Source organism: Anopheles merus, chromosome 2R, assembly GCF_017562075.2.
Source record: "Anopheles merus strain MAF chromosome 2R, AmerM5.1, whole genome shotgun sequence".
NCBI lineage: Eukaryota > Metazoa > Arthropoda > Insecta > Diptera > Culicidae > Anopheles > Anopheles merus.
The window spans coordinates 27,636,025-27,661,219 of NC_054082.1; the positions used below are offsets into that span (position 1 = coordinate 27,636,025).

The following is a 25,195-nucleotide window of genomic DNA, read 5'->3' on the forward strand; positions in this document are numbered from 1 at the left end:
TGCCGATAGCGCAGTCGTTTCCATGGGAAAACATTACGGATGGATTCAGCACGGTGGTTGGATGGGGAAAATCGAAATCTTCCACTGGTGTGACGAAGAAACTAAAACTGAATCTAAAGGTGAGGGACTTTGGAGAGTGCGCTTCGCTGTTGGAATGGCCAGAAAAAATGCAGCCATCTCAGTTGTGTGCGTTAGCGGAGCGATCGAACAGGAAAATCTGCAGTGCTGATGCTGGAGGTGGCTTAGCATGGTTTTACCGTCGCTTTCATTATCTCATAGGCGTTGCTGGAATTGATGAGCAAAAGTGCGGATCGGGCGATGTACCTGGTGTGTTTGTTAACGTGTCGTACTATATGAATTGGATAAAACATAACATTAAATAAATTATCATAGCTATATTATAAACTAAAAAACAAAAACATAAAGCCACCGGATAAGGTGTATCTCACCACTTTGATTCCTAGAAAGTTATCAATAGCATCAGAATAACAAGAAAATGGAAGAATAAAATTTTCGTTAATGTACGAAACATATCAACATATTTTTGCTTCCTAGTTTATTTAGCAAAGGCTAAATTAAGCTTTTTGAATGGCTGCAATATTTAACATCACAATTTTGTTCTTTGTTCTTGTCTCATAACCATGCCTCTTCTGCTCTCTAAATCTCTTCAACTGTTTCTCTTTTACTTCTTTATACCACATATTTCTTTCATGAGTCAGGGTAGTACCGCAGAATGTCAGACGTACATCTATTTTCACCTTTCTCCTTCTTCTTCTATTTGGCGTAACGTCCTACGCGGACATGCCGGCCTGTATAGGCTTTCGAGACTTAATTCATTACCACGTAGCCGGATAGTCAAATCCTTGCTACGGGGGGACGGTCCATTCTGGGCTTGAACCCATGACGGGCATGTTATTGAGTCGTTCGAGTTGACGACTGTACCACGGGACCGCCCCCACCTTTTTCATAGTAAACTTGAATATTTCTAAAAAAGAAAAAAAAACTTTTGCGCCTAAAGTTATGCTCTGAATGCGTACTGATTTCATCACAGTTGAGCTTTACCATAGTGTCCATGCTTGGACCCGAATCAAGAAGGCGGCACAACGCATCACCACAGTTCTGCAGCTGCGCTGGAGAGAGGATGACGCAGCGATGAACGCGCTTATCAATTCCGCCTCCGCAGAGGCGACAGTCAACGCAGAGCAGGCGCAGGACGATCAGGCTGCAGTACGACGAGTGGCCCGAAATCGCCGTACAAGGGCCCGTAGAGCTCGGCTACGTGCGGAGCAGCTTGGCGACATGGAACTGGCGTCCGCGTTAATACTGTTGTACCTGCCAGCAGCCAGCGATGCAACACCAGCCGAAGCCACACCAGCACCAGTAACAGCAGCAGTAGCACCTCCGACACCACAACGCAGCCGGAGGCGAACGCAAAGACGGGTCGAACTACAACAACCTTTATCCGACAGTCAGCTGCACAAGCGAACACAGCGCAACTTACTGCGGAAGTGGACCAGCGCCAAGCTACGGTGACACCATCATCGCCGTCACCATCGGGGCAGAGACTGGAGAGACGTACTGGCCTGACGCCAGAAGAAGAAGCAGCCGTTACCGCTCAAGTAATATCAGGGCGCTATTAGAGCTGCTCAAGGCACAGAGGATGACTCCCACGGAAATAACTGAAGGGCCCAAGCTAGGTTACAAGGTTTTTGTTTTCTCATGAAGGACGAAGGCACAATAGTGTATAAATGAGTAACAAAAAAAAAAAATAATAATAATAAAAAGGAAGGTCTACTCGGACGGTCTTATCCGGTGGGTAAATCCCTAACGGGTAGCCCCCATCAGGAAGGTGCACGCAGTTGAATGTTAAATATGTATTATTTATTTGTTATATATTTTTTTGACTAATAAACTGCAGATACATTTAAAAAAATAGTGTCCATGGGCTAAATTTGATTGGACGATGTGTGCTGGATAAAAGTGGGTTGGCTTTTATTTGCATGTTTTCGACTGTTCTTTAACACTGAGATAAATGCTACGAGACGCATAATAATAAATCAATAAATAACATAATTTTCAAAATAATATTAACATTTTTTCCCCAAAAGCTATCTATCATGCATCAAAAACATTCATGCTGTTGCTTCACGATAAAATGTGTATGGATATCTACAAATGAAGGTTTTTGACAACAACATTTCAAATCGCAAATATACGCAAGCTGAAATGATTATTGACCGAAGGAGTTTCACTCAAACTCAACAAAACAGAAATATTCTTCAAAGCAACCTCGAACCAGATAACACATAAACCACAAAGCAAGATTCAGTATACCATTCTTCGCCAGTTCGCTGGTACTGCTGTTTAAACGTTTAACGAATAGCGATATACATTGACCGTTTCGATGGTCGGAATTGTTAACGGCATTTATTCTTTTGCTCAGCTTCACGCTCTCGTTCGTAGAACACGCTGTAGCACCACCGGCAAGACCAGCAAGCAGGCAAGCAATCGACCATAAACCAACACCGAGCCATCATCAACGAAGGCATCGTAAATTGTTGCCCAAATGCCGGTCCAAACCGTTTCCAAACAGCATCGAAGCATCGAAAAAGCAAACAAAGCTACATGAACCAGCGGAAAGCGAAAGTGGCAAGCTCGGGCACCAGCGATGACGTCCCGGTGCAACAGGGCGAATAAATCACGGGTGTTAATAGGGGAGCGATTTTACGCGCACGGCACTAAATTACATTCCTCATCGAAGCGATCGTTGAGCAGATCGGGGTGACGGGTGGGAAAATAAATGGTTTGTCGGTATTTAAACACCCCAATCGCAGCTCCAAAAAGATTTCTAGGAATCACTCTTGTACAGCACAATAAAGAAATCAAACAGCCCATTCAGCATACATACAGCTTTTGAGTTATCGTGTAATTTATCTTATTATCTATAAAACTTATCCACTTTAACCACGTTTTCATTCTGTGAGCATAAGAAATTGTTAGAACATTTCTCCGATTATCTAAACCCAATAGCTTTCTGTTTTATTGTTCTCTTTGATTGACTTTGCTGGAACTAGTTAAAACATAATTGACATTTATCGCAATGTTCAACTGCGGCCCTACGCTGGTGCTCTGGGTGAGTGACGACCACGCGCCTCCATCGGCAGCCACTCGGCAGCACTCGTCCGACGACGAGACCGCCCGTGCCAGTAGCTCAGCGTGAGTCCCAGCAGCTGCAGCTTCTACGACCGATAAACCACCAAGGCGTTGCGGAAACGCAGTTATCATTCGCACCGTCTCGCGAACGGTTCACTCGGTTCTGGTTCTGGCGCGTGTTGGTCGCTTTCGAGTATCCGTACGATCAGGAGCAAGTCGGTGCGTTACAAAGCGTTACACACGTGAAGAAAACATTCGAACGGTTGCTAGTGCCAAAACGGAGTAGGCGCGGTGTAAGTTTAGATACGCATTGTGCATTACTGTGCTGTGAAGTGCGGTACGGGATCGTATCCTCTCAAGCGATGAATCGTGCATTAATTAAATTACCCGTGGCCGGGTACGGGTGGATCGTATCCATTCACGGGTGCACGATCTTGTTTGGATGAGATCTAGCCAAAGTTGGCCGTGCAATGCGCGTGGGAAGTCACACTTGTTGAATTCATCAGGCCAATTGAAGCAGCGTGTCGGTTGGATCAGCGCAAAGTGTTCGCCGTGAGATGATTCGTTCACTTGGCTGTCTGCTTGGTGTGCTGTTGTTGTGTTTCGTTTATATATTTGCGATCGCTACGACACTTTATTGATGGAGTGCATGTGCTTGAAAGTGTGGTTAAGATGTGACATAATATTGATGTGATGGTTCGGCTGAACCGTGCTTGCAAGAAAATTAGGAATAAAATTGCAAATGTAAGAAAGTGTATGGATACACGATGAACAAAATTTCCTCACACGGAGTACATGGTTGTAGAAAGCTACATTTGTGCGCACGGATGTATGTGATGTGTGGCGTGAAATACGCAATGAAAATTTCTTTCGTAAACTCAATTTAGCTTTGCCGTGTTTCCATATCACACCGATCCAGAAAGGTGTCAAATGTATTCCGGGCTCTTCACTCCCCCTGCTACGGCCGATTTCCACCAGCGCAACCTTAGAAAGCAAATATTGAAAGGTTTCGTGTGGAAGTCAGCACCAGATACGGTAACAATTCTATCTCGCCACTTTAAAGCAGCTCAATTTGTGCTCATGTGGAACGTTCATAAAAAAGGGAGGAAAAATAAACCAGTGTACCGGCTGCGGGTTGACTGCGAGTGTAAATCAGATAAGCGTGTAACCGAATTGTGCCGATTAATTGAATTCCATCGAGGGGTTGATTGATGCATTTTTCATTTCATCGATTATGTATATGAATACGGGTTCTATGGGTAGCAAAAACTGTCAGCTCAGAAATCAGCAATAAAATTGGTATCTCACACTTTTCCTTTTTGTTTCGCTTTGGTAAAGTAGAATGTAATAAACTTACTGTAACAAAAAAGAAACAAAAACACAGCGCTTCAGACTATATGGGCGATGGTCCTTTGTCTTCTACCTTATCAGACCCTAGTGTACCGAAAAGGGATTGTCTGAATATTTATTGAAATAAGTAATACCGGAACCAGACAATGGTCGACGGAACCGTGCCCTCTATCGGTTGAGTTATGAGCCTTCGCATTTCTCGCTTTCTTTCTTTAACAAAGTGTTTATTGGTTGTGGTGGTTATTATTACATTTTTCATGCCCTTAAATTGTTATTCAAACAGGAAAAAGTCAATACGAAATGCTGCCACACTGTAAGGATGCGGAGGAAGCAAAACCAGCATGGAACAAAAGCATTATTTTGTCACTAAAGGTGGACACCATGGATAAAGGGCTGTATATAAAGGTGAAACTACCTTAAAAAATCGTTAGTGTCAATTCAATGCCGAGGTCATTCAACCGTAGCATCGAGCATTTTCCATTGTTCGTGGTGATGGTGGGAGTGTGTAGTTTGAAGGATAATGATAGTGATGTGTTTGTGTACCGGATAAATAATAAAAAACTATTTGAGGCGTAAACCTGGATTGTTGGGGGAGTAAGCAACTGAATTAAATTAAATCAGTAAACAGTTAAAACTTCTAATATGAGCTCTAAATTATTTTGAAAATGTTTTCCATCTAACTTGCATTTTTATTCAGAAGGAGGAACGGCTTTGCCGTATTGCTTAATCTAAATTGCATTTGATTCGAATAAAAAAAATGGAAAAAATGGCATTCAACATACTGTGGGGCTGCTTTTCAGTCGTTTCCACTTTTTCACCCAATTTCGCTAATGGCTTGCCGTGTTGTGCACACCGTGCAGTGGTACACTGGTCGAATTTTCACACACCACGTGCTCAATCGATTCTCCCGCGCCCGGTCTAGCGCGGAGTGTAGTGTGCTATCATATTATATTTATTTTTTCACAAAGTAAACAAAGTCACGCCCTTCCACACTGCAATAGAGAGAAAGCCAAAAAAAAGTATAGCATAAGAAGATGATCTGCGAGGAAAGAGCAAAAACCAAAAAAGAAAAACACCGTCTGACACGGCCTGAAGTGTTGTGAGTTTAGTAAACACGCTCTCATAGTTTGTTTGTGTGTAATACTGAGAGCAAAATAAAACAATCCACCAACAGATACAAACCTATTGGGTTGATGGAGGAAAAAAAGCTATTTTAAAAATAGAACAAAAAACAAAATACCTTGTCTACCTTAGGTGGTTTTGGGTTTCAGTAGAAAAAACACGAAAGCTGCACCACAGTTAGTATTGAAAACAAGGTCTCTTTTTCTTCTCAATGCCAGCCATTTGCAGAATGTACACGTTCGGCCGGACAGATGGTCCACGATCAAAAATCTCAAATGAATGTCAAAAACTTTTCCACTTGCTTTTCGTTGCGCATTGTTTTTTTTTTCATCAAAAAATCAGAAGAAGCAAGACCACATTGAAAGCTTTCAAATCACATTGCAACACTTGGGCGCCGTTTGGGAGACGATACAAGCTCGTGAAACTTAAGTTACCCCTCATATTTTCGCGGTAACTTTATTTGTTGTTACTGCTAACAGACTGGTGCTTGGGTGTGCAGCACCATTTTCCTGGAGCCAGTTCCAAATCGGCTTGTTTTGGTGTGAGTTATTTAGGTTTTTTTATTTGTCTCCCGGTGCCTGACAAAACTTTCTCTCCGCACTGTCGAAAACCTGTGACGCAAAGTTATCTAGTCTCGAGTGCGGTATTTCCCAGTTTCTCGCACAATATTCCAATTCCTAGGATGTTTCCGGTACCCTACGGTCCCTCGGGTGCCAAAGTTTGTTTCTTACTTTACACCATTGCCCTGGTAAAATTTGATTGATTCTAAAGTGTTACTTTAGTCGAAACACCATTGCAGGGTTAAATGCAATTATGACGAAGACGATGATGATAATGATGGGTTCTAGCGCTATAAGAACTTTTTGTAGAAAATAGCACGACCTTGACACCGGTCGAAATTATGCACGATGAAATGAAGTGGAAAAATAGCACTACACACAGACAAGGGATCGCATTACAATAGGCTGTGAGATGAGATGATGTGCCCCGAATTCGGGCATGTTGTTAGTCTTATCCGGGCCGTGTTGTGTATCGTTCCCTGCATGGAATGATGCCGAAAAGTTTTGTTCGGCACTACCGAAGCTCCTGTCCCCGTTTTGCGCTTGTCAGCATTCTATCTTATCTGCATGCGGATGTTACGGTACACACAGCTCCTCCGGAATTATGGTAAAGAGTTCTTGTTTTTTTTTTAAATAAAGACGTGTACCAAGCTCAGATCCCTAGGGTAAGGCTGGGGATTGTCTTAACCACACAGAACTTTAACCCAATGCCTGGAAACCGGAACCCGGCTCGGCTTGTAAAGCAAAGTTTTGCATGATGTTCTTGCCAACCACCATCGCCCGGAATCAACACGGGAGAGAATCTTTAAAAAAAAAACAGCTGAAAGTTGAATGAATTTATTCAGAGCCTGTCTGAAGAGGCAGAAGCACTGCTGACACAAAACACAGCGCCCGTAGATAAAGGAATTGTAATTATCTGCATACTGATCCAGCACGAGGGCACTAGCAAACGTATATGCGTGTGTGTGTGAGTTTGGTTATTTATTTATTTACTTTGTTTGTTTATTTGTTTGTTTGTTTATTAGCACGGTATTTGCTTTCCATGGTTGAAAAGTTGACCCTCCACTGCTGATACTTGTCGTGCTACTTGTTCACATAGAAACACACGTGTCTTCACTGAGATTTGTCCTGGTTAATGAGATTTCTAGTCCAGGGTTGCTGTATCTATGGCATTACAAAAAGGGCTAGCAGCATTAGGTTAATCATTATCATTCGTTAGCATACATGATTTACATCTTGGAATGTAGATACATTTGAACATTAAATGTGTATGATTTTGTCGTCAAATTGAAATTATTTGAATTCAGGAAATGTTTTATACAAAAATTTCATATTTTATTTTATTTTTTAAGTGCCCAAACTTCTGGTTCAAGGTTTGGAGGTATAAAATGTTTATTACCAACATGCATAAGTCATTTTCTAATACAGTTTTTTTTAATGATTCTGAGGATTGTTTTAAGCCAAAATATTTTTTGATTTTAATTCGTATTACAAAGAAGCAAGAATTATGTTATTCATTTTAAGTTTTATTTCTTCTTAAAAATTAGTCTTTGATAATATTTTATTTATAGTTTTATTTATACGGCCAAATAGTCAGTTCTTACGAGAAATAAAAAAAGGGATTTTCTATGATGATGGTGAAGATTAGTTTCATCATTCCAGTAATAGCTGAAAATGCGGCGATGTGTCTACATCCCGCACCGTATCGAATCTCATCTGAAGTACCTCCTTCTGTTGAGTGAGATTGCTTGTGAGATTTCTATGTGGGTGGAAATGTAGGAGTACTTATCATTTTACTTCATAGTCTTATTGCTCTTCACACACACTCCCCCAGATTACCTTTACCCAAGGGCGATACCGTCGTTTTTCATTGCTGACTCCAGGTGTGTCTTCTTTGATCGATCTGCTCGTGTTTAATTAAAGCTGATCGGGAGAAGGCTTCACTCTCGATGAAATCCATAACACAATGCTGCGCCAAATTTTGCCCCCGGGTGCGTTGTTTGGTTTTTGGGCCCGACAACATTGGGCCGCTTGTTTGAGTTTTCTGCACGCTTAATTTAACAGCGTTTGTGATTGCCATGTTAGCCTATTGTCTGAATTTCTTTTTTGATTCTTTTTTTTAATAAAGTACGCGCAAACAACGCAAAACTAGCAGCACAAAGTCAAAGTTCCGGTAGGAAACAATGCCTCCGGCGGGCAAGAATAAGTTCGGCTCCTAACCAGGGTAAGATTTGTTGCCAAGAAGCCTTCATTGAGTCCTGGCGTGCCCTGCGGTCAAATGCGAGCAAGAGGGAGAGAGAGAGAGTTCTGTAACAAACTTAGCAAAACTGCCATTCTCCACCTTCCGCCCCTTCCAGTCCGGGCACATTGTGAGGACTCAAATGATGATTGAACTCTGCGTGGCAAAGCGTGCACTAAGTTTGGCAAAGTGACATCGATTATAGGTTGGGAAAATTAATTATGCTTATCGTGAGTTCGTGTTTCGTTTAAATAATGCTTTCCTCCTTTAGTTCACCGGTGCGGCGGAGGAGTCGGGATCGGATCGCAAAGGGGGCCAAATTAAATTCCAAACCTTGATTTATGCCATGTTGCTAGTGTACGAGTTTTCTGGGTGGTTTATTAGCCCATTGTGGTACTCTGGCAGTGACGTACACAGCATCACAGCGCCTGAGAAGACAGCGTCAGGCGCTCGCTCAGATTGAAGGTCGTGCTGACTAACTTTTGCTTCCCTTTCGGCTGCGAAAGCTTGTCATATTCGACACCGAGAGCGCTGTTTTTCCGTCAGACATCCCATCCATTACGATTCGTAATGATGAACTCGGCTCGGAAGCCGCTTACAGCGCGTCGTTCTGGGTGTTTAACGATACAGCCAACAGGACAAAAAAAACGGGAAGCTGTTATTTTCATGCCCATCCGACATTGCTTTGGTGAAGTAATAGGCGATACGACTGAACCACAATGTGAAGAGCTGTGGCTGAATCTCTTGTGTTGCTTGCGGATGCTGCCTTTTCCCTTTTCGCAGTGCGGTAAGCACTGTTGCTAAGTCTTGTTTCTTTTTGTATTGTTTTGGTTCTCGGTAAGAGGTACAACGTAAACACTTGCTTACCCTTGCTTTCCTGCGCACTGGATGTCGTGGGAGCAAAACCCAGTCCACATTAGCTTCGGAATGGTTTTGACGAACAAATGCATACTGATGAGTGTGGGGAATTGATAGGTTCTTTTTTATCATTGCAAACGAACGCCGCATGTGTTTCACTTGTCACAAAGATACGTGGGCAAGCAGACGAACCACACAGCACAAAACGAAATCATATTGATTTGAATTGAGTATGATGCTTTGATGCTAAAGCGAAGCACTTGCCAACACTTTTTACAGATTTAGCTTAGCTTTACATTTGGCGTCTAATATTTATGTGCACCCGTTACGGGAGAAACGTTGCTGATGCTGTTAAGGGTGTCCTAGTTTTATAGCTACCGGGTTGACGCTTTATCCTAGTGGTAGGCGATAAAACAGGAAACAAAAAGCTGGCCCAATAAAAAAGCAAACGTTAGACAGTTCATTTTCCGGCTATCATTTCACGGCCATCATCAGAGTGTCACTTTTATGGTAATCGTTTTTTTCCCTTTTTTCCTTTAGAAGGACAGTGGTTTAGGTTAACTAATAGCCAGATAGAAAGTGAGGCTCAATACCAGCCCAAAGAAGACGAGATCCCCGGGTTGGAATATTCATTTGTAAATAAATTTTACCGATCTTTGGAAACGAATCACGAAAGCATTTCGGCACACTGGATCAAACCGCCCACCGAAACGGGGCGAAGGAGCACTGTGTGTTGGGGTAAATATTTATACAGCGATACAATCACGTGGATGGAGATTTAAGGACAACAAAGTCTGAAAGCGCACCATTTCTTAGAAATAAAATGAACATCATTACGGATGGGTCGGGTGGGTTGGGTTTGAAGTAAATCTGAATTTTAAGTGCGTTAGGCAAACCATTATTGCTGATGCAGAAAGGGTGACGTAAGTGTTCAAGGAAAGGATGGTATTTATTTACACCAATACAATCAAACATAAAGCGGCCTGACGCAAGGGATAACATTTTAATGCAATGTCATGAAAGGGTTTGCGGGAAATGTTTAGCGTAAACTATCAAACAATTGAATACTAAATTTTGTTAATGGGGTAAATGTGAATAAATGATTATTTTACAATTTACAATTATATGCATCAACACTTTTTACTATTTTTTTTATTAATTACCATTATTAACTGATTAAATTCCAAATGCTATGTTTATTACAAAAATAAAATAAAAATAATTTAAATTAAATGACTGTTTAAATGTTGCTAATTTTGTTACTGTTTGTATTGTACACAGTTCAACATACTACACAAAGTTTATTTGTTCTTCCCTTAAGCTTTTCAATGAAAGCGTATCCCATTGTTCAATTTGAAATGAAATATTCAAGCTATCGGAGTAATTGTTATTTGCTATTTTAATATGTTTCGGGTCTATTATACTGTCTTTGTTTGCATTGCTCTGGAAAACGTTCTTTTTGGCTGTTCATGTGGTGAGTACACCATCAATGAATAGGAGACGAGTTAAAAAGCAGATAAGAATTAAAATGGCTTCTTCCCCGAAGAGCTTCGCTATGGGTTCCTACTGAAATCATTCGACTAGATTACAATGAACAAGAGTAATCAAGTTCATGGTAAAGCAACGTCAATATGAGGTACGCTTTTAATGTTTCGGGAATCATTGGGGATGGTACATAAAATGATAAATTTATTTAATTTAAATAAACCGATCGTTGAAAGACATTGGTATATACATCTACGAAAATATTTTACAAAAAATAATGTTTCAGGTGTTAGGAATTTTAAGTAAATCAATTAAAAGAGGTCAATCAATCCCAATATGCCGAGGTCTTTCTGTAAATAAATAAACAACAAACAAATTCGCTTAAACCAAAATATATGAGGATGTTAGGTGAAATGCTATTTTCTTTTCATTACAATCAATTATTATCAAAAAAACAATTAACTGCCATTATAAAATTGGTAGCAAACCGGCCTTTTCGGATCGTTACTCATGAATACAAAAATAATAAACCGCCATAATAAAAATGTTTGCAATTTATTACTTCTCATCTTTAAAATGGAAAGGCCATATTATGTATGATTTATTTTCGTCATAACAAAACAATAATGAATATTTACAGCTCAATTCAAACGAAATTATACAATTCATATTCGTCCAATGTGCTCCGGCTTATGTATGTAACTGGCAATACATTAATTTCATAAACAATCGCCCTATTGCGGTGTGGCAATCATTCGAAAAGCAAAATGGTGCAGCGAGACACATTCTGAATTCTGAATTCTTTAATTGCATATATTTGATTTACTTTCACACCCACATCAGTCGACTACACTGGTTGACAGCATTTTAACGTACATTTTGCTTTGTTTCATTCGATACTTTCTTTAAGGGAATGCTTTCCTTTACTGGTAAACAATTTTTACTGGCACAACAAACCTACAAGCTACAAAGCCATGTAAAGGTGGAATAATTCATGAATAATGATATGAATTTATAATTCTATCCCGGGCTACCTCTCTTTTTGCGTTCGGTTCTTCAGACATGGCGATTTGTCTGAGGTAAAAACAACTCAGTGGAATGTTTTCCTGGGTTGTTTGCATGCTAAGGAAGAAGTATTGTCCAACCCTGCTTAGCATATCTTGTAGTGACACTTCTGTTTACGTTTGTTACAGAGCTGGCTACAAAAACACACTCATTTTAAAACATAACCGTGCAATTATTTCGGGCAAATTGTAAAGAGAATAATTTCAGTACACTGTTAGACGAGACTGAGTAAGGCTCAACAAAGCAGCTTAATCCACTGTACTGGAGCTACTATTGAGCTGGCCGAAAGGAGCATGTCGGAAACAAGTTCTTCAGCACTGGGCACCAGTTGAACTTGACAGTGGTGTTCGGCCGACTGTATGCACTCGTATAGTCCGCCGAAAGACAGCGAACATATTCTGGTTGTGATCACGAACTGGTTACTGGTTTCAGTGACGTCGGTAGACAGCTGGCGCGTGGAATGTGGTCACCTACTGCCGGTCTTTTCGATAGCCATAGTGAACCAGTACCGCGTTAATCGGCCGCGCAAAGGGTGGAGTACTTCGATCGCATTCGGACCGGTTCCAGTGGGTCCATGCACTCATAGCGCTGAATTGGTGTCCATATCTGCACCATCGGTGGTGGGAGGCAATTTGTTCCATTTAATCTGGCAGAGGACGGAAGTGTAACGCATGTAAAATTTATTCTTTTGCGCACGACGGCTTCTAGGTAAAGCGATAGATGAAGGCTAGTGGTTGTAATGCAAATGGCACAATATATGCCGTAAATAAAAGCTTCTTATATTTTGAATAGTAACCAATTGAATGAATTTTAATAATCGACGTGTTCCTACGCAACATACGTATTGTGGAATATTTCTACTCACGCTTACTTCAATTATTATTTTCAACGATACTTTTTGCTTTCTGTATAACGCTAGTCAACCATTTTAAATTTCCGTTCAAGCTGTGCCGTTACAATGTGAATAGACAGATCGCTATGTCGTATTTTGCCTTTTTTTAGACAACATTATCGATTAGTTTGTTTTTATTTTATCAGCCGAAGCGAACTATCCTCTCCCCGTTGCTCAACATCGATATTTTCGTAGCAATTGGGCACCTTCTTGTAGCTTCACCGATCACGAAGCGCTATGTCAACACTTCGGGCAGCCCGTCGGAGAAGCTTTCTGATTAACCTCATCGTGTCATTTGCAGACACGAACGGTAATAACAAATTTTCAATGAAGCTACCGACTCAGTGCGGCAGGTGGAAGTGACCAACAAACAGTTTATTTATATTTTGCCTCGTGCTTTGATCGAGCGATAATTAAACATATCGCACGCCAGAACGATGTTCCATATTTGGGACTGGCTCCGCACCGGAGGATTCCGTGCGCGGTTACTTCAGGTTGGTGGCGGTGGAGGATTGACTTAATTCAATTGGTAATTAATATTCACGAGCTGTGGTCAGAACGTTCGGATGACAGTATTTTAGAATGAGTTTTTTTATTTTTGCTTTTGCTTAGAATGTTACTTATTCATTATTAGTGATACAGCTCCGTGTTGAAACAGTGGATTATGAACTCATGGAGAATGAGCTGAGGAAAATTGTTATGATAACCAACTTACCATTAACAGTAATTAGGCTTTTAAGTAGTATCAAGATCAAGTTTCCAAACCTAAAAGGCAATCGAATTGAACGGCAGACAAAATAGTGTCACGCAGCCAATCATAACTGATGATAGTTTGATCAATTTTGTTCAGCTGTACAATACGCAGCAAAATGTAAACAACTAGTATTCATTGTTTGTATTTATAACAAGCGTATTCATGAATTTACCATACGCCAACAGAAAAATCAATTCGAGTGTGCATATTTTTATTCAATTGATCTTTGCAGGCCCTATAAAACATATTGCATTTTTACGATTTATATCACGCGCTTTCTGCTTATTGAATTTGCAAGATAGAATACCAGTGTGCGAATACATTACCTGTTGCACCCAGACGGTAGAAAAACATTGTTTCCGTTTGATGCACGGATGCAACAAATTGCATCCGTTACTACACCGGTGCGATATTGTGCAGCAGCTGTGCTGGTTTATCATACCGAACAAAAAAGGGGAAAAAAGATAACATGCACCAGATGCATTTGCATGCAGACGATGTAACGAAGTACGGTTGATGATTGAACTGTCCTTCAGCATCCTTGCCGTACTGAATGTACCCATAGCAAAAGAGATAGGAAGGATGGTTGTAGTACATATTAAACAAAAAAAACTTTTCCAAACAGGACACGATTGCAGTTTTCTTTGCACCTGCCGATGCACTGAACGGCACAGAAGAATGGGAAACTGTACAAAAGCACTGTGCTTCTGCTAGCACACAAACACATACAGACACAAAAAACTGAAACCAACTCCCACGGTAGTGGCTGCGCGGTTGCCGTGAATAAGAAACGCGTGGCAGAATTTGAATTGCATTCCAAACGGAGCGAACGATCAATGCCGAGAGCGGCAAACAAGATGAAATCCTTCACTATGCTCTTCTATTGCCATGCTCTTTAACGCGATCGACAAAGTGTTTGCAACGTCGGGAAAAAAAACATTTTGTACGCTAAATGTGATCCTTTGCTTTTGCATTCTGAACGAACGTGCTTCGCGCTGGCAATGTATTCCCATTTTACCTAAACGAATGGATTGGAGTGAACGTGTACCTTTTCAAAGAAGTCTGGGGAAACAGAACATTGCTCATGATTTCATAGACCGTAAGATGTATTTAGTAATCGATACATGTGATGCAAAATGATGCCTTCATCGGAAGACAATATCAGACGGTACTGTGTTGCTATCCATCGTTTCATGATGGTTAAGTGCGTTGGATTGAGCAGTGGTCGGTTTTTGCTTGTTTTGAACCATTCCATAATCACTTTTTAATTTTTCCATTCAACTGGAACTCTGATGCGATGCTCGAGTTGTTGTAGGCAACATCATCATCATGTATGGATATTGATTTCCATCTGATTCAATCTGTTTGCATACACGGGGCAGGATTGACTTTCCTGTCATCCAAAAGTGTGTCACAGATAGTTAGAAAGGGCTAGACGAACCATTATCGTCATCATGACTGTGGTGTTAAACGAAAAAAAAAAAACACACAAACATAATAGAAGAAGTACAGCTCATATCATGTCCTCTAACAATTCTTAGCAACGATTGTTGACTGTTTAAATGTAAATCACTAAGTGTAGCTTTTATTGAAATATTTAGCAGTCGCTTAGTACACTTTAATAATTGAATGCAAAACACCTCTACCTAGCACAGCGTGGATCAATCGTGCTTCCTCGGTGAGATAATTGCTGTCCCGTAAAATCCTGCCTCAGTTTACAACCGGCCTTCGCAAAACTCTTTTCCATTAAGGCAATGGGCGCCAAATTCATCAGGCAGATTTATTTATGATCTACTTTGGGTTGAGTTTACAATTTCCCAAACGAGCCCGTAAATCCTTCATTTGATTCCGCGAGTTTTCGCTTTCGCAAGCGTAACTTGTTATGGGCAAGCTGTCGCATGCCGTTTTTACATCCACCAGCGCTTTACTACCGAACTGAGCCAGAGCAAAGAGCCTGGAAAGGGAGTAAACTGCTCGAGCCCCAAACGTCCAGTCCCGTGGGTGGATAATATCGCACAGACGAGTGGTGAGAGATCTCTTTATTTTATCGCCTTCTTTGCCACTGCTTCTCTCTCCCCCTCCCCCTTTTTTTGAGGCTCATTAACTTCCGAATGATGACTGGTTGGTGGGTTGGAAGCAGTAAATGAAACTTCATAGCCTGCCTCCTACCACGAGGAAGGTTTTAGGTGATACAGCGTGATATGATTCCATGCTTCCTCGTGCTGTCGCTGCCTCGCTGCATTCCGCTGGTGTAACTGCGCGTCGGGTCGATTTTTTGGCAACGTTTTGAGCGTCCCAGCGACACGCAGCACGATCGATTGAATTGGTGTGGCGATAAGATGGAATTTTTCGCTCTACTCGTGCCTGTGTGCTGCATCATCTATTGACCAACCGGTGCCAATTGCGGACAGCCGATCGATTAGGGGTTAATGATTTATGCGTCCGGGGGGTTACTTGTACCATCGAACAGCATAATGGATGATTACTCTCCATGGTATGTTTAATCAATCGATCGTGCTTCATGGTAATGAGAGAACGTTAAGCATCGTCCAAGTCTCAAAACAAAAAACTCCCAAAAATCATGGTTGGATTACTTTTTGAATGCCTTTTGGATGGATTGAAAAGCGCCATTAGTTTCTGCCTTTCCAAAAGCATATGAGTTTGCTTTTTTTTTAAATTTAGCTGAAACTTTCCCCAAAAGAAGACATGTTGTGGCTTTAACCTCGAATAAAACTATTAAATTTTATAACTACAATTAAAAACTTTTTTTTATGATATCATAATACGTTATAGGAATTTAGATTGTTTCTCGTGAAGTATATATGGAGTATAAGAGGGAACGGGGAATATCTCTGAATGTTGATATATCCTTCGTTACTATTAATATCCTCTCTTGCCATATTATCTTCTGTAAGTCACGTTCGCACTGTGCTAATCTCTAATATAGTTTCAACCACATTCAGTGATTTCAAATTATATAAAAAAATCAATTACAACAAACAAATATGATAACAAAAGAGCATATAATAAAATAATGTAATAAATTGCAACTGCTGCCAGACCTTCTCTTCTTCTTCTTTGGCACAACAACCGTTGTCGTTCAAGGCCTGGTAGTACCCACTAATGAAGTGAGCTTGGCTTTCAGTGACTTATTGTTACCATAGCAGGATAGTCAGTCCTACGTATGGGGGCACGGTCTATTCGGGACTTGAACCCATGACGGGCATGTTGTTACGTCGTACGAGTTGACGACTGTACCACCAGACCGGCCGCTGCCAGACCTACAATATATTAATAATATAAGCAACTAATATTACTAATATCCTTATAGCATTAGAACTCTTATACAAGTAATTTTCACGTTTTGCTTTGTTTATTTTGTTACACCAGCTAATGATGTATGACAGAAACCGTTTCATGTTGGTTGCAAATCGCAAGTTGATTCCATCCGAGGTAGCTACACAAAAACAATCGCTTTCATTTTTATAATCTCCCTCTGCAACATTACAACCTTCGCATACCCGGTACAATCTCGAGGCTGAAGCGCTCTAATTAGAACCCAACGCGGAGATACATTAAGTAGATGAGAAATTTCTTTTGCGACACAAATTAGCTTCCGGTCGGCTAACAGACCATTTGTACAGGGGCAGAATTCAAGGGACATCCGTGGCACACACACACACACACACACACACACACACACACACAAAACACATCTAATCGTCTTGCAACGCCCTAGAAACTGTGACGCACGTGAACATTATAATCGGCAAAAATTTGTTAAAACTAATTACCCCAAACCCAATTCCACGATAATGCTATTAGTACTCCCGTTGGTCGCATCCGGCCGGACCGGGGTAATTTCTTTTTTTTTGTGTTTGGTGCTTTTGCTTCTGGGAGGAAAATTTGCTTCACCGGTGTATAGCAGTACGTTCTGTGCATCGTACAGAATAGTAGAACCACTGAAAAAAGGTACAAAAAGCTGTCTCCTCGTCGTAGTGTACGGTTTATCAGCAAAAAAGACACAGCAATCAATGGGTAGAGCAAAAGCAAGAAAGAAAAAATCCGTTGTCAATCCACTCATCCAACGTGAAGCAATTTTCGTTCTACAACTTCCTGCCATCGGGTTGTAATCGTTCGCCCGGCACTGGGGCGGGAAGTAAAGCTCGCTCGGTATCACTATTTATCACACTGCGGTTGGATTAAATCATCAGACAGGGAGAGCAAGATCGAGTTCGCAGCATGCTTTGCCGTCATCGTTGAATGGACAGAGCCAACAAAACAGCACAAAAAAAAGAAGACCTCCGCCAAACACAAAAACGGGGGGTGTAGAAACTAACCTGGCTTGCCTAACCGTCGCGTTGCCTCCCTTACCTACCCCACTGTACAAACACTTCTTCACCCGTTCGTACGATAAACCGGGCGAGCAAGATGCGACACGGTTTTGAAACGCAAACTTTACACAGACCTTCAGCGTTTTGCCCCTCCCCTTGCTGCAAGACCGTTCTTGACGGTGGACCGTGCCAGCATCGGCGAAGATGAACTGGGCGACAAAAAGAGCTAATGAGCCGCTTTACTGCCGTATTACAGCGTCGTACCGTATTCGTCAGGTGATGGGGTGGGTTGATCTCTTATCTTGCATCTGAGCGTTCGTCAGATACTGGGGTGATAAAAAACAGAACCAGCAGATTTGAAGGTATGGTAAGTGGCACAGGGACGTGATGGAACGGGAACAACTACATCCCGCGCAATGTACTAGAGCGCAGTGCAACGGGTCTGTGGGGGGAAGAACTTTCAATTGGTACGCCGTGCGATCCGTCATTGCTGCAGCAGGGAACCAAAACAGTAAAAAAAGGCAGCTTCCTTAATATGCCTCTTGTTACGATATTGCCTCTCATTTCAGATTCCACATCATTTGCACCGTACTTGCCGCATCCGCGTTGCGTGCATCAATGTTAGCCTACCTTTCAGGCGCACTGTGCTAACGAGTGAAAAGTTCCGTTCCGATTGCGTATCGATCCAGCGGGTTGTGCGAACGTGCGAGAAAGCGCGCGAAAAACGGGAACCAGGCAGCGCTGGTTCTGTGGTGAAATGCATTTAAGTGCAATATAAAAATTAAACGACAAAGTTGTTTGGTGGTCAACCAGTCTGTGTGTGAGTGCGTAAGTGCTGTGTGCGGGTTAATGCAATTGACATCCGGTGTCATTGGCATTCCGGGCGAATACCGTGAGCGATAGCGTCCGGTACGTGACGGTCGTGCAGAGTGGTTGGTGCTACATGGGTCATATCTACATTTTATGGTAATTCCGGGAGTGTATTCCCCCCCCCCTTCCCCCCATTTGTAGCTGCATAGTGTTTTTGGTGCTTTCTTATCATCGTTGCGCTTGCTGACGCGCGGCTATAATTGCTTCCAACGAAAATGACGATAGACACGAATTGTTGCTAACTGCAGCTAAACACACACACAAATATAAAAAGGCTTTTGCCCTGCTAAAAAACGCAAAAAAAAACAAACATCCCAGCGACCCGACCACCATGCGAGAACGAACGAAAGTGAAACGAGCTCCGATTCTGCGGTAAGCCACCTGCCAGGTGTCTAATTGCGACCCAACTCCCACCGCCAAACAGCCAAACCATGGAGACGGTGGCGGCCAACGCGACGGCCCTCACGTGGCCAATGTCCTCCACCGTGCCGGCGATGCTACTGCCGGACAGTTCGTACGCAAGCTTTCCGACCGGTGGCGTCACCATGTCGCTGGATGTGCTGCTCGGGCTCGGTCTGTTCGATGCGAACGGGACCGGCACCGAGAACGCAACCGGCGACCCGCTGGAGCCGCCCCATCCGTGCGATCCATCGAGCGACCAGTTCGATTGCTCCGTGGACGAGTTCCTGGTGTACGCCCGGGGTCCACAGCGGATGCCGCTGTTCACCGCCATGCTGGTAAGTAGCCTGTGGGCGAGGCCTGCAGCAATCTGTGCCGCCCCTTTTTCCCATAGACAAATTCAGGTGAACCGTAAATTGGTGTGCTTAAATTTTGCCTAATTAATTTCCGTTCCGATTAATATCATCTTAATTAACGCAAACACATTGTGCCGTCCCGTACGCACGGCCCATTTGCAGGCGGCTGGTTGGGTCATAAGGTACAAGAGACAGAACCCCCCCCCCCTCGTTTTCGGGTGGACAGTGTGGTCTCTTGTCCTCATTCGGAGCATTCCCGTGACAAAAAGCGCTATTGAATTAATTTGATTACCCAAGGAGCAATCTTCAATCGCAGACTTTTGATGGCGTCTTGGCCCGGCGGCAAACGTTGTGAACTTAATCTTTTCGACACGAAAATAGCATCCAGCTAGCACGGAACCATCAACTAGGTTGAAAAGTAAAGTGAAAGATAGAGTGAGACGTAAAATGTAACGTAACCTGTGCGAACATCAGTTGGAAGGATGGAAAAGTTTTTAATAGCTTTCGGAATGAGTTCAAATTAGTTTTGAGCTAGGTTGGTTGAACCCGCCACGCTTAGCGGAGGAAATAGAGGAAACCAATGTTCTGGCGGAAGACGCACGAAGAGAAGTAACAGTACAGAAAACAAAAACAAAAAAAGATTGCCGCATAGCCTCTGAAAGATTACGGAAGTGAAAAGGTGTCCTTCTAGCTTTCTTTAAACTCCATTCAAAACAAGTTACTGCCATGCCGAGGATTTTCACCGATGGAAGAGCCGTTTTGAGGATTCACACCGGAATCCGGAATCTCATATTGCAAGGTATAAAAATGGAGCTCCCGATAACGCACCACCGGAGACCAACATCACCGTGGCGTGTTCGTGTATGTTTGCTAAGCTCTCTAGCTCTTCTTCTCACAATCGGTGTGGGTCAGGAAATTGGGAAATTTTACCATGCTCATGCACTCAGGTACAGATACAGGCTGCCAGTCAAACGGCTCCGCGGGGAGTGCTAGCCGGCAAGCGCAATGTTTGAGCGCGAGTGCGAACCCTCCACTTTATGGAGCGGTTCACACTCGGAGGCACACTGCAGCATGCGGGCTAAAGCTTTTAATGGCACTGATAAGTTCACACATTGTATGCCGAATTTTGTTTCCTTCTTTTTTAAACGCATGCGGCTAAACGAAACGAATCCTGTACGATCTTTAAGTACGACCGGGCACTGTCTGGGCGGGGAGGATGATGATGCACTTTGGCACCCGTGTCGGTGTTTCCAGTGTTTCCGCTGGCAATAAAATTACAACCTCTTGCGGTGTGGCTGCTAGATATTCAAACCGTCATGCTCGCACCGGCTTAAGTTAGTGGAGAGATGAATAAAAACGACTCCCACCGCCGTTCCGTGGGTGACCACTTTCGTAAGCGGCTTTGGTTCGTTATGGGTCGAGTTTTCGCTCGGTGGGTAGATTGTTCGGGTGGGCTTTAGTATCCTAGACTCCCGGGGGTTGCGATGCGAGCACAATGGGCAGGATCAGGTAGTATTGACCTTTGCTCGAGAAAGCCATTGCCGAGCTTTCGTGGGACGGGTGTCTATTGTTAGTAATTTTCAACGTTTACCATTATTTTGTTTGCTGCACCATTGAGGAATGCCATCGTGCTGTGCGCTTGTGTGAAAGAGAGGAAGTAATACACATACAAGTACTCATTGTACACGGCCCAGAGTTTGGATAATTATGTAACGAATTGATGAGCTTCGGTTACTTTCACGTAAATAATTGGACTGATAGCACAACAGATCAATAATCGAACAATGTTGCGATGGACAACGGCAATGACCGGACAGACAAACAGGCAACTGTGTGCTGAGGTAAAATAAAAAAATTTCAAGGTTTTTTTGTCAACTGGAATGTTTTCCAACTTACAATTCTAGACTCAACTTAAATAATACTAATTGAACAACACGAACAATTGAACAATTAAAATAATGAATTTTAGATTTGCTTTGAATTGTGTAATCCTGATCACTCGCTTTAAATTGAGTTATTGCGCCAAATACCAGTTCCAATTTTCCTAATTTCGCCTAAAAATATGAGATTTTAAGCAAATTGTCCATTTTAAATATTTTAAAAAACTTACAGTGACTAAAGCGACTTTCCTGTTCTGAATGAATTTAATCTTTAAAATAATTCTTGAAAGATGAAATAATTTTGAAAGCTACTTTAAGTTATGCTTCTTTTATGTTTAGGGTTTGCTATTGTTTGAATTGTATTGTTAATTATCGCTCATCCGTTGTTGTTCTTTAGTTGTTTCTCATTATTTTCCGAACCATATACAACACAATTATGTGTTTGTTGTTGTAGATCTAAGGGCGGGTTTGGCAATAGGCTCGGTGCTTTCAATCGTGCCAATTGTGATGTATATGTTACCTTATTTGTCATGACGAGATCATTACTGAAGAGCTTTTCTATCTTCGTCTAGAACTCATGCCGATTGTTTCGAGCGAGAACAAATACGTTTTTACTGAGTCAATGTTTTTGAAATGTAAAAAATGCTTTCAATACATTTGCATTTTTGAATTTACATATAGTATAATGATTTTGTTAACTTCTCACCACATATGTACTTAACACAGCAAAGCAATTTTAAAATAGCAACTTATAATTCCTAGCTTCAGTTACTGTTTGAGTGCATATTCAGGTTGTTAAAAATGTTTTTTTTTTCAGAATTTTGATTAGATCATTCATCTTGATTTATAGTTTGTTTATTCATGATAAATCCTGGTGTGAAAATATGTCCATCGTCCAACACTATCACACGCTACGCAAACTGCACACGGTAATAATTGATCAACAAACCGGTTCTAGCAACCGCAAAACAACATAATTAACTGGGTAACTCCATTCCAACCGGAAGCACCGGAAGCTGGGCGTAAAATGAACACGGTACAGGATCCAACTTCCAGCTGTATGCATATTCACAACAAGACAAGTTTCACATTTAAAGCGTCTGTCTGAGTTTACACATTCCCATTTAGTCACCGAGAAATTTGAATGCAGCAAGCGAACATTGCTATCTAAAGTTTCAGCACCAATCACGAGCCAATGTTAAAGGTGGGAAAGCTTATTCTACGGATAAGTTCCTGCTGCAGCTGCGAGCAAATGGAACCACCAGCTACCAGCAGTCAATGAAACTTCCCTAACAAAGGCATGGTTCAATAAATGCATTATGGTGCGAAAACAATTAAAGCGAACCATAGCATCCCTTTTCCCGCACTGAAAGACCCCTCAAGTCCCCCGCTCCATCCCTCCCACACGTACACATTGACCACAGATTGTGAGGTTATTTATGCGAAAATAAGGGAAATTAATGATGATCGGCTTTAGGGGTTCGGTAGCACAGTGAAACCATGGTTACCACATCGTGTGGCTCGTGTGTGCCATGTCGGTATTACGATTCCGGGTAGTCCATCGCTAGCCGTATTGGGCTGAGGTAGGAAGCGAATTGGCTGGCTGAAGCTTGATGCAGTGCGAGAACAATTACGGGTAGAAGGGACAAACTGTGTTGACGGTAGATAGTGTTATCAGACAACCTCGTTCATTCCGACAACATAATGCCGGTGGGCAACTTTTGATGACCGATTCTGCCACCGCAAAGTGGATCTGACGGACTGAATTGTCTCCATGAACACGCTTTTGTGTGAGCGGTCAGACGAGTTGTAGACGCTGAAGGGAAAAGAGATACTTTTATGAGGAAGATTATCATCGCAAGGGAAAACAAACAATTATATGTTTGGGAGCTGGGAATTTATTCTCAGAAACTATTCTACATTAAATATACATAACGTCTTGCTTGAACTATATTTTGGTTTATATATTTAAAAAGCTTTAGAGTGAATGTGTATTTGTTTATTTTTTTGATTCAATGAAAATGTAATATTATATTCTGCTGCTTATTAACATCACTTAGAATGTAATTATTTCGCCAAAGCGCCCTATTTAATGTAAATGGGATGAGTTATACAGAATTTGTAAAAAACCACTTGTTGCAAAATTGGGTTTCATTCATGACTAACACTTTTAGGCGGAACAACATCAACATGTTTCCGATGATATACTCTGCTAATGAAATGCATACCATGTTCTCCGTAAATGACGCTTCTGCTTCTCTGATAAACTCATATTCCACTACCATTATACTACTCAACCACTTGCCACGTTTGGCCACACATTATTATGGTCTACCATAAGGGATTTTCGTGCATGGTACCGTCTGTGTATTGGTTCAACGGAAGATATTACTATTGAAATTTTAATTAGCAAAGTTACTGCATCTATTCTAACTGCAGCTCTGGAATAACTGACGCTCAGTTCGGAGAAGCAAGCTGTGCCGTTTGTGGTCGGTAGTGGACATAAAGAGCTTCTCGTACGGTTGTACTACTACTCGTACGTTCCGGAGCAGAATAGGAATGTGTTGTGATGATTGATATGTGGCTCTACAGCTAACGTTTGCTTGCGAATCTCGTAATAATCGCAAACAGATTATGCTTTTGAATGAAAAACAATTTGTGATTTGTTTTCCAAACTTGTCAGATATTCTCAAAAATGATAAATATTTTGTAAATGAATTTTAACATGTAATACATACATTTATTTGTTGTGTAAAAAGAAGCATTTACATTGATGACTTCTACATTGGAACGAAATGGATTCTTTATAGTTCAATTATGGAAGTCTGCTCGTTCGTAGCCTCGTAATTTTCGTAATTCGTTTTTTAATGTATTGAGTAGCACAGGATAAAAGGGGAAAATACCTGAACAACACATTATTAGTAGGATTTATTGTTTACAATACATACACTTCGTTCTGGAAAAACCAACAAAATTGCGTACAAGAGAGAGTGGAATGGTTCGCAATAATTTTGGAATTCATAAAGGTCATTTTTATGAATGATACGGCACAGTTTAATATGCCTCGTTTCATGACGCCGGTGGGATATTTTTCATTTATAATTACTTCGCGCGTATGGTATGGCTATTCACCATCCGCTTCGAACCGGTACGTGTTGGCAAGACTCGAATTTCCACAATCCACAGCCCGAACTTTGCCGTTTTTCATACCGATGAAAATTGTACCGGTGGTGATTAATTTTCCATTCAATTCTCCATTCCCACTTTGCATTTGAAGAGGAAAATCAATTTTCGTCCAGATGCTTTCCCCGACCACCGGTTCGACGGGCGTGCTAGAAATGTTGGGATGAGGTGTGAGCGGGCAGACGTAAAGTGTGATTGAAAGAAGTGCTTTTTCCTCTTCGATTTCTTCACCCTGGCGAAGGAGGTGATGGTGTCTTTTAAGTCTGAAAATCCTGCTTAAGCTTCATCGCGTTCTTCGCGACGCTGCTGCTGGCGCCCGGTAATAAACATAAACTTTTGCCCCACTGTTCACAGATTGCCTTTATTGCATTCTGTTTGGATCGTACTCGGCATGGGAGTTGCTGCCATGCAGCAGGGCAAACACACAACGAGTAACGGTGTAAAACTTTTCGCATTACTATTTATCTTACCTGCTGAAGCAGCATTGACGCTAAAGCCGATAAAAAGGGATTGGTCGTAAAGGGGTTTACAAAGATTGAGCGAACATTTGCAGGGTGTGACTAATGGAGTGAATGTGATCATTATTGTGACATAAAAATTATCCGGAAAACTACATTTTTGAAAAATAAAACGACGTAACCTTTTTTATTGTGCTTTCCATGGCACATGATAAACGTCAGACCAGCTTCAGAGAG

At 41.8% G+C, this 25,195-nt stretch overlaps 1 protein-coding gene across 3 annotated transcripts in view; it reads left to right on the forward strand.

Annotated features, from left to right (window-relative positions):
• Positions 1–3,286: 3,286 nt before the first annotated feature.
• LOC121589535 (neuropeptides capa receptor) overlaps positions 3,287–25,195 on the forward strand; it is a 53,799-nt gene continuing 31,890 nt past the window's right edge. The window contains exons 1-2 of one of the 3 annotated variants that reach the window (XM_041908530.1): positions 3,287–3,446; positions 18,382–19,419. In XM_041908530.1, the coding sequence (XP_041764464.1) occupies positions 19,114–19,419 (306 nt within the window). In that variant the 5' untranslated portion in view covers positions 3,287–3,446; positions 18,382–19,113. Of the gene's footprint in view, positions 3,447–18,258; positions 18,280–18,381; positions 19,420–25,195 lie in introns of those variants that run through there. The other 2 variants (XM_041908531.1, XM_041908532.1) reach the window with 2 other exon arrangements.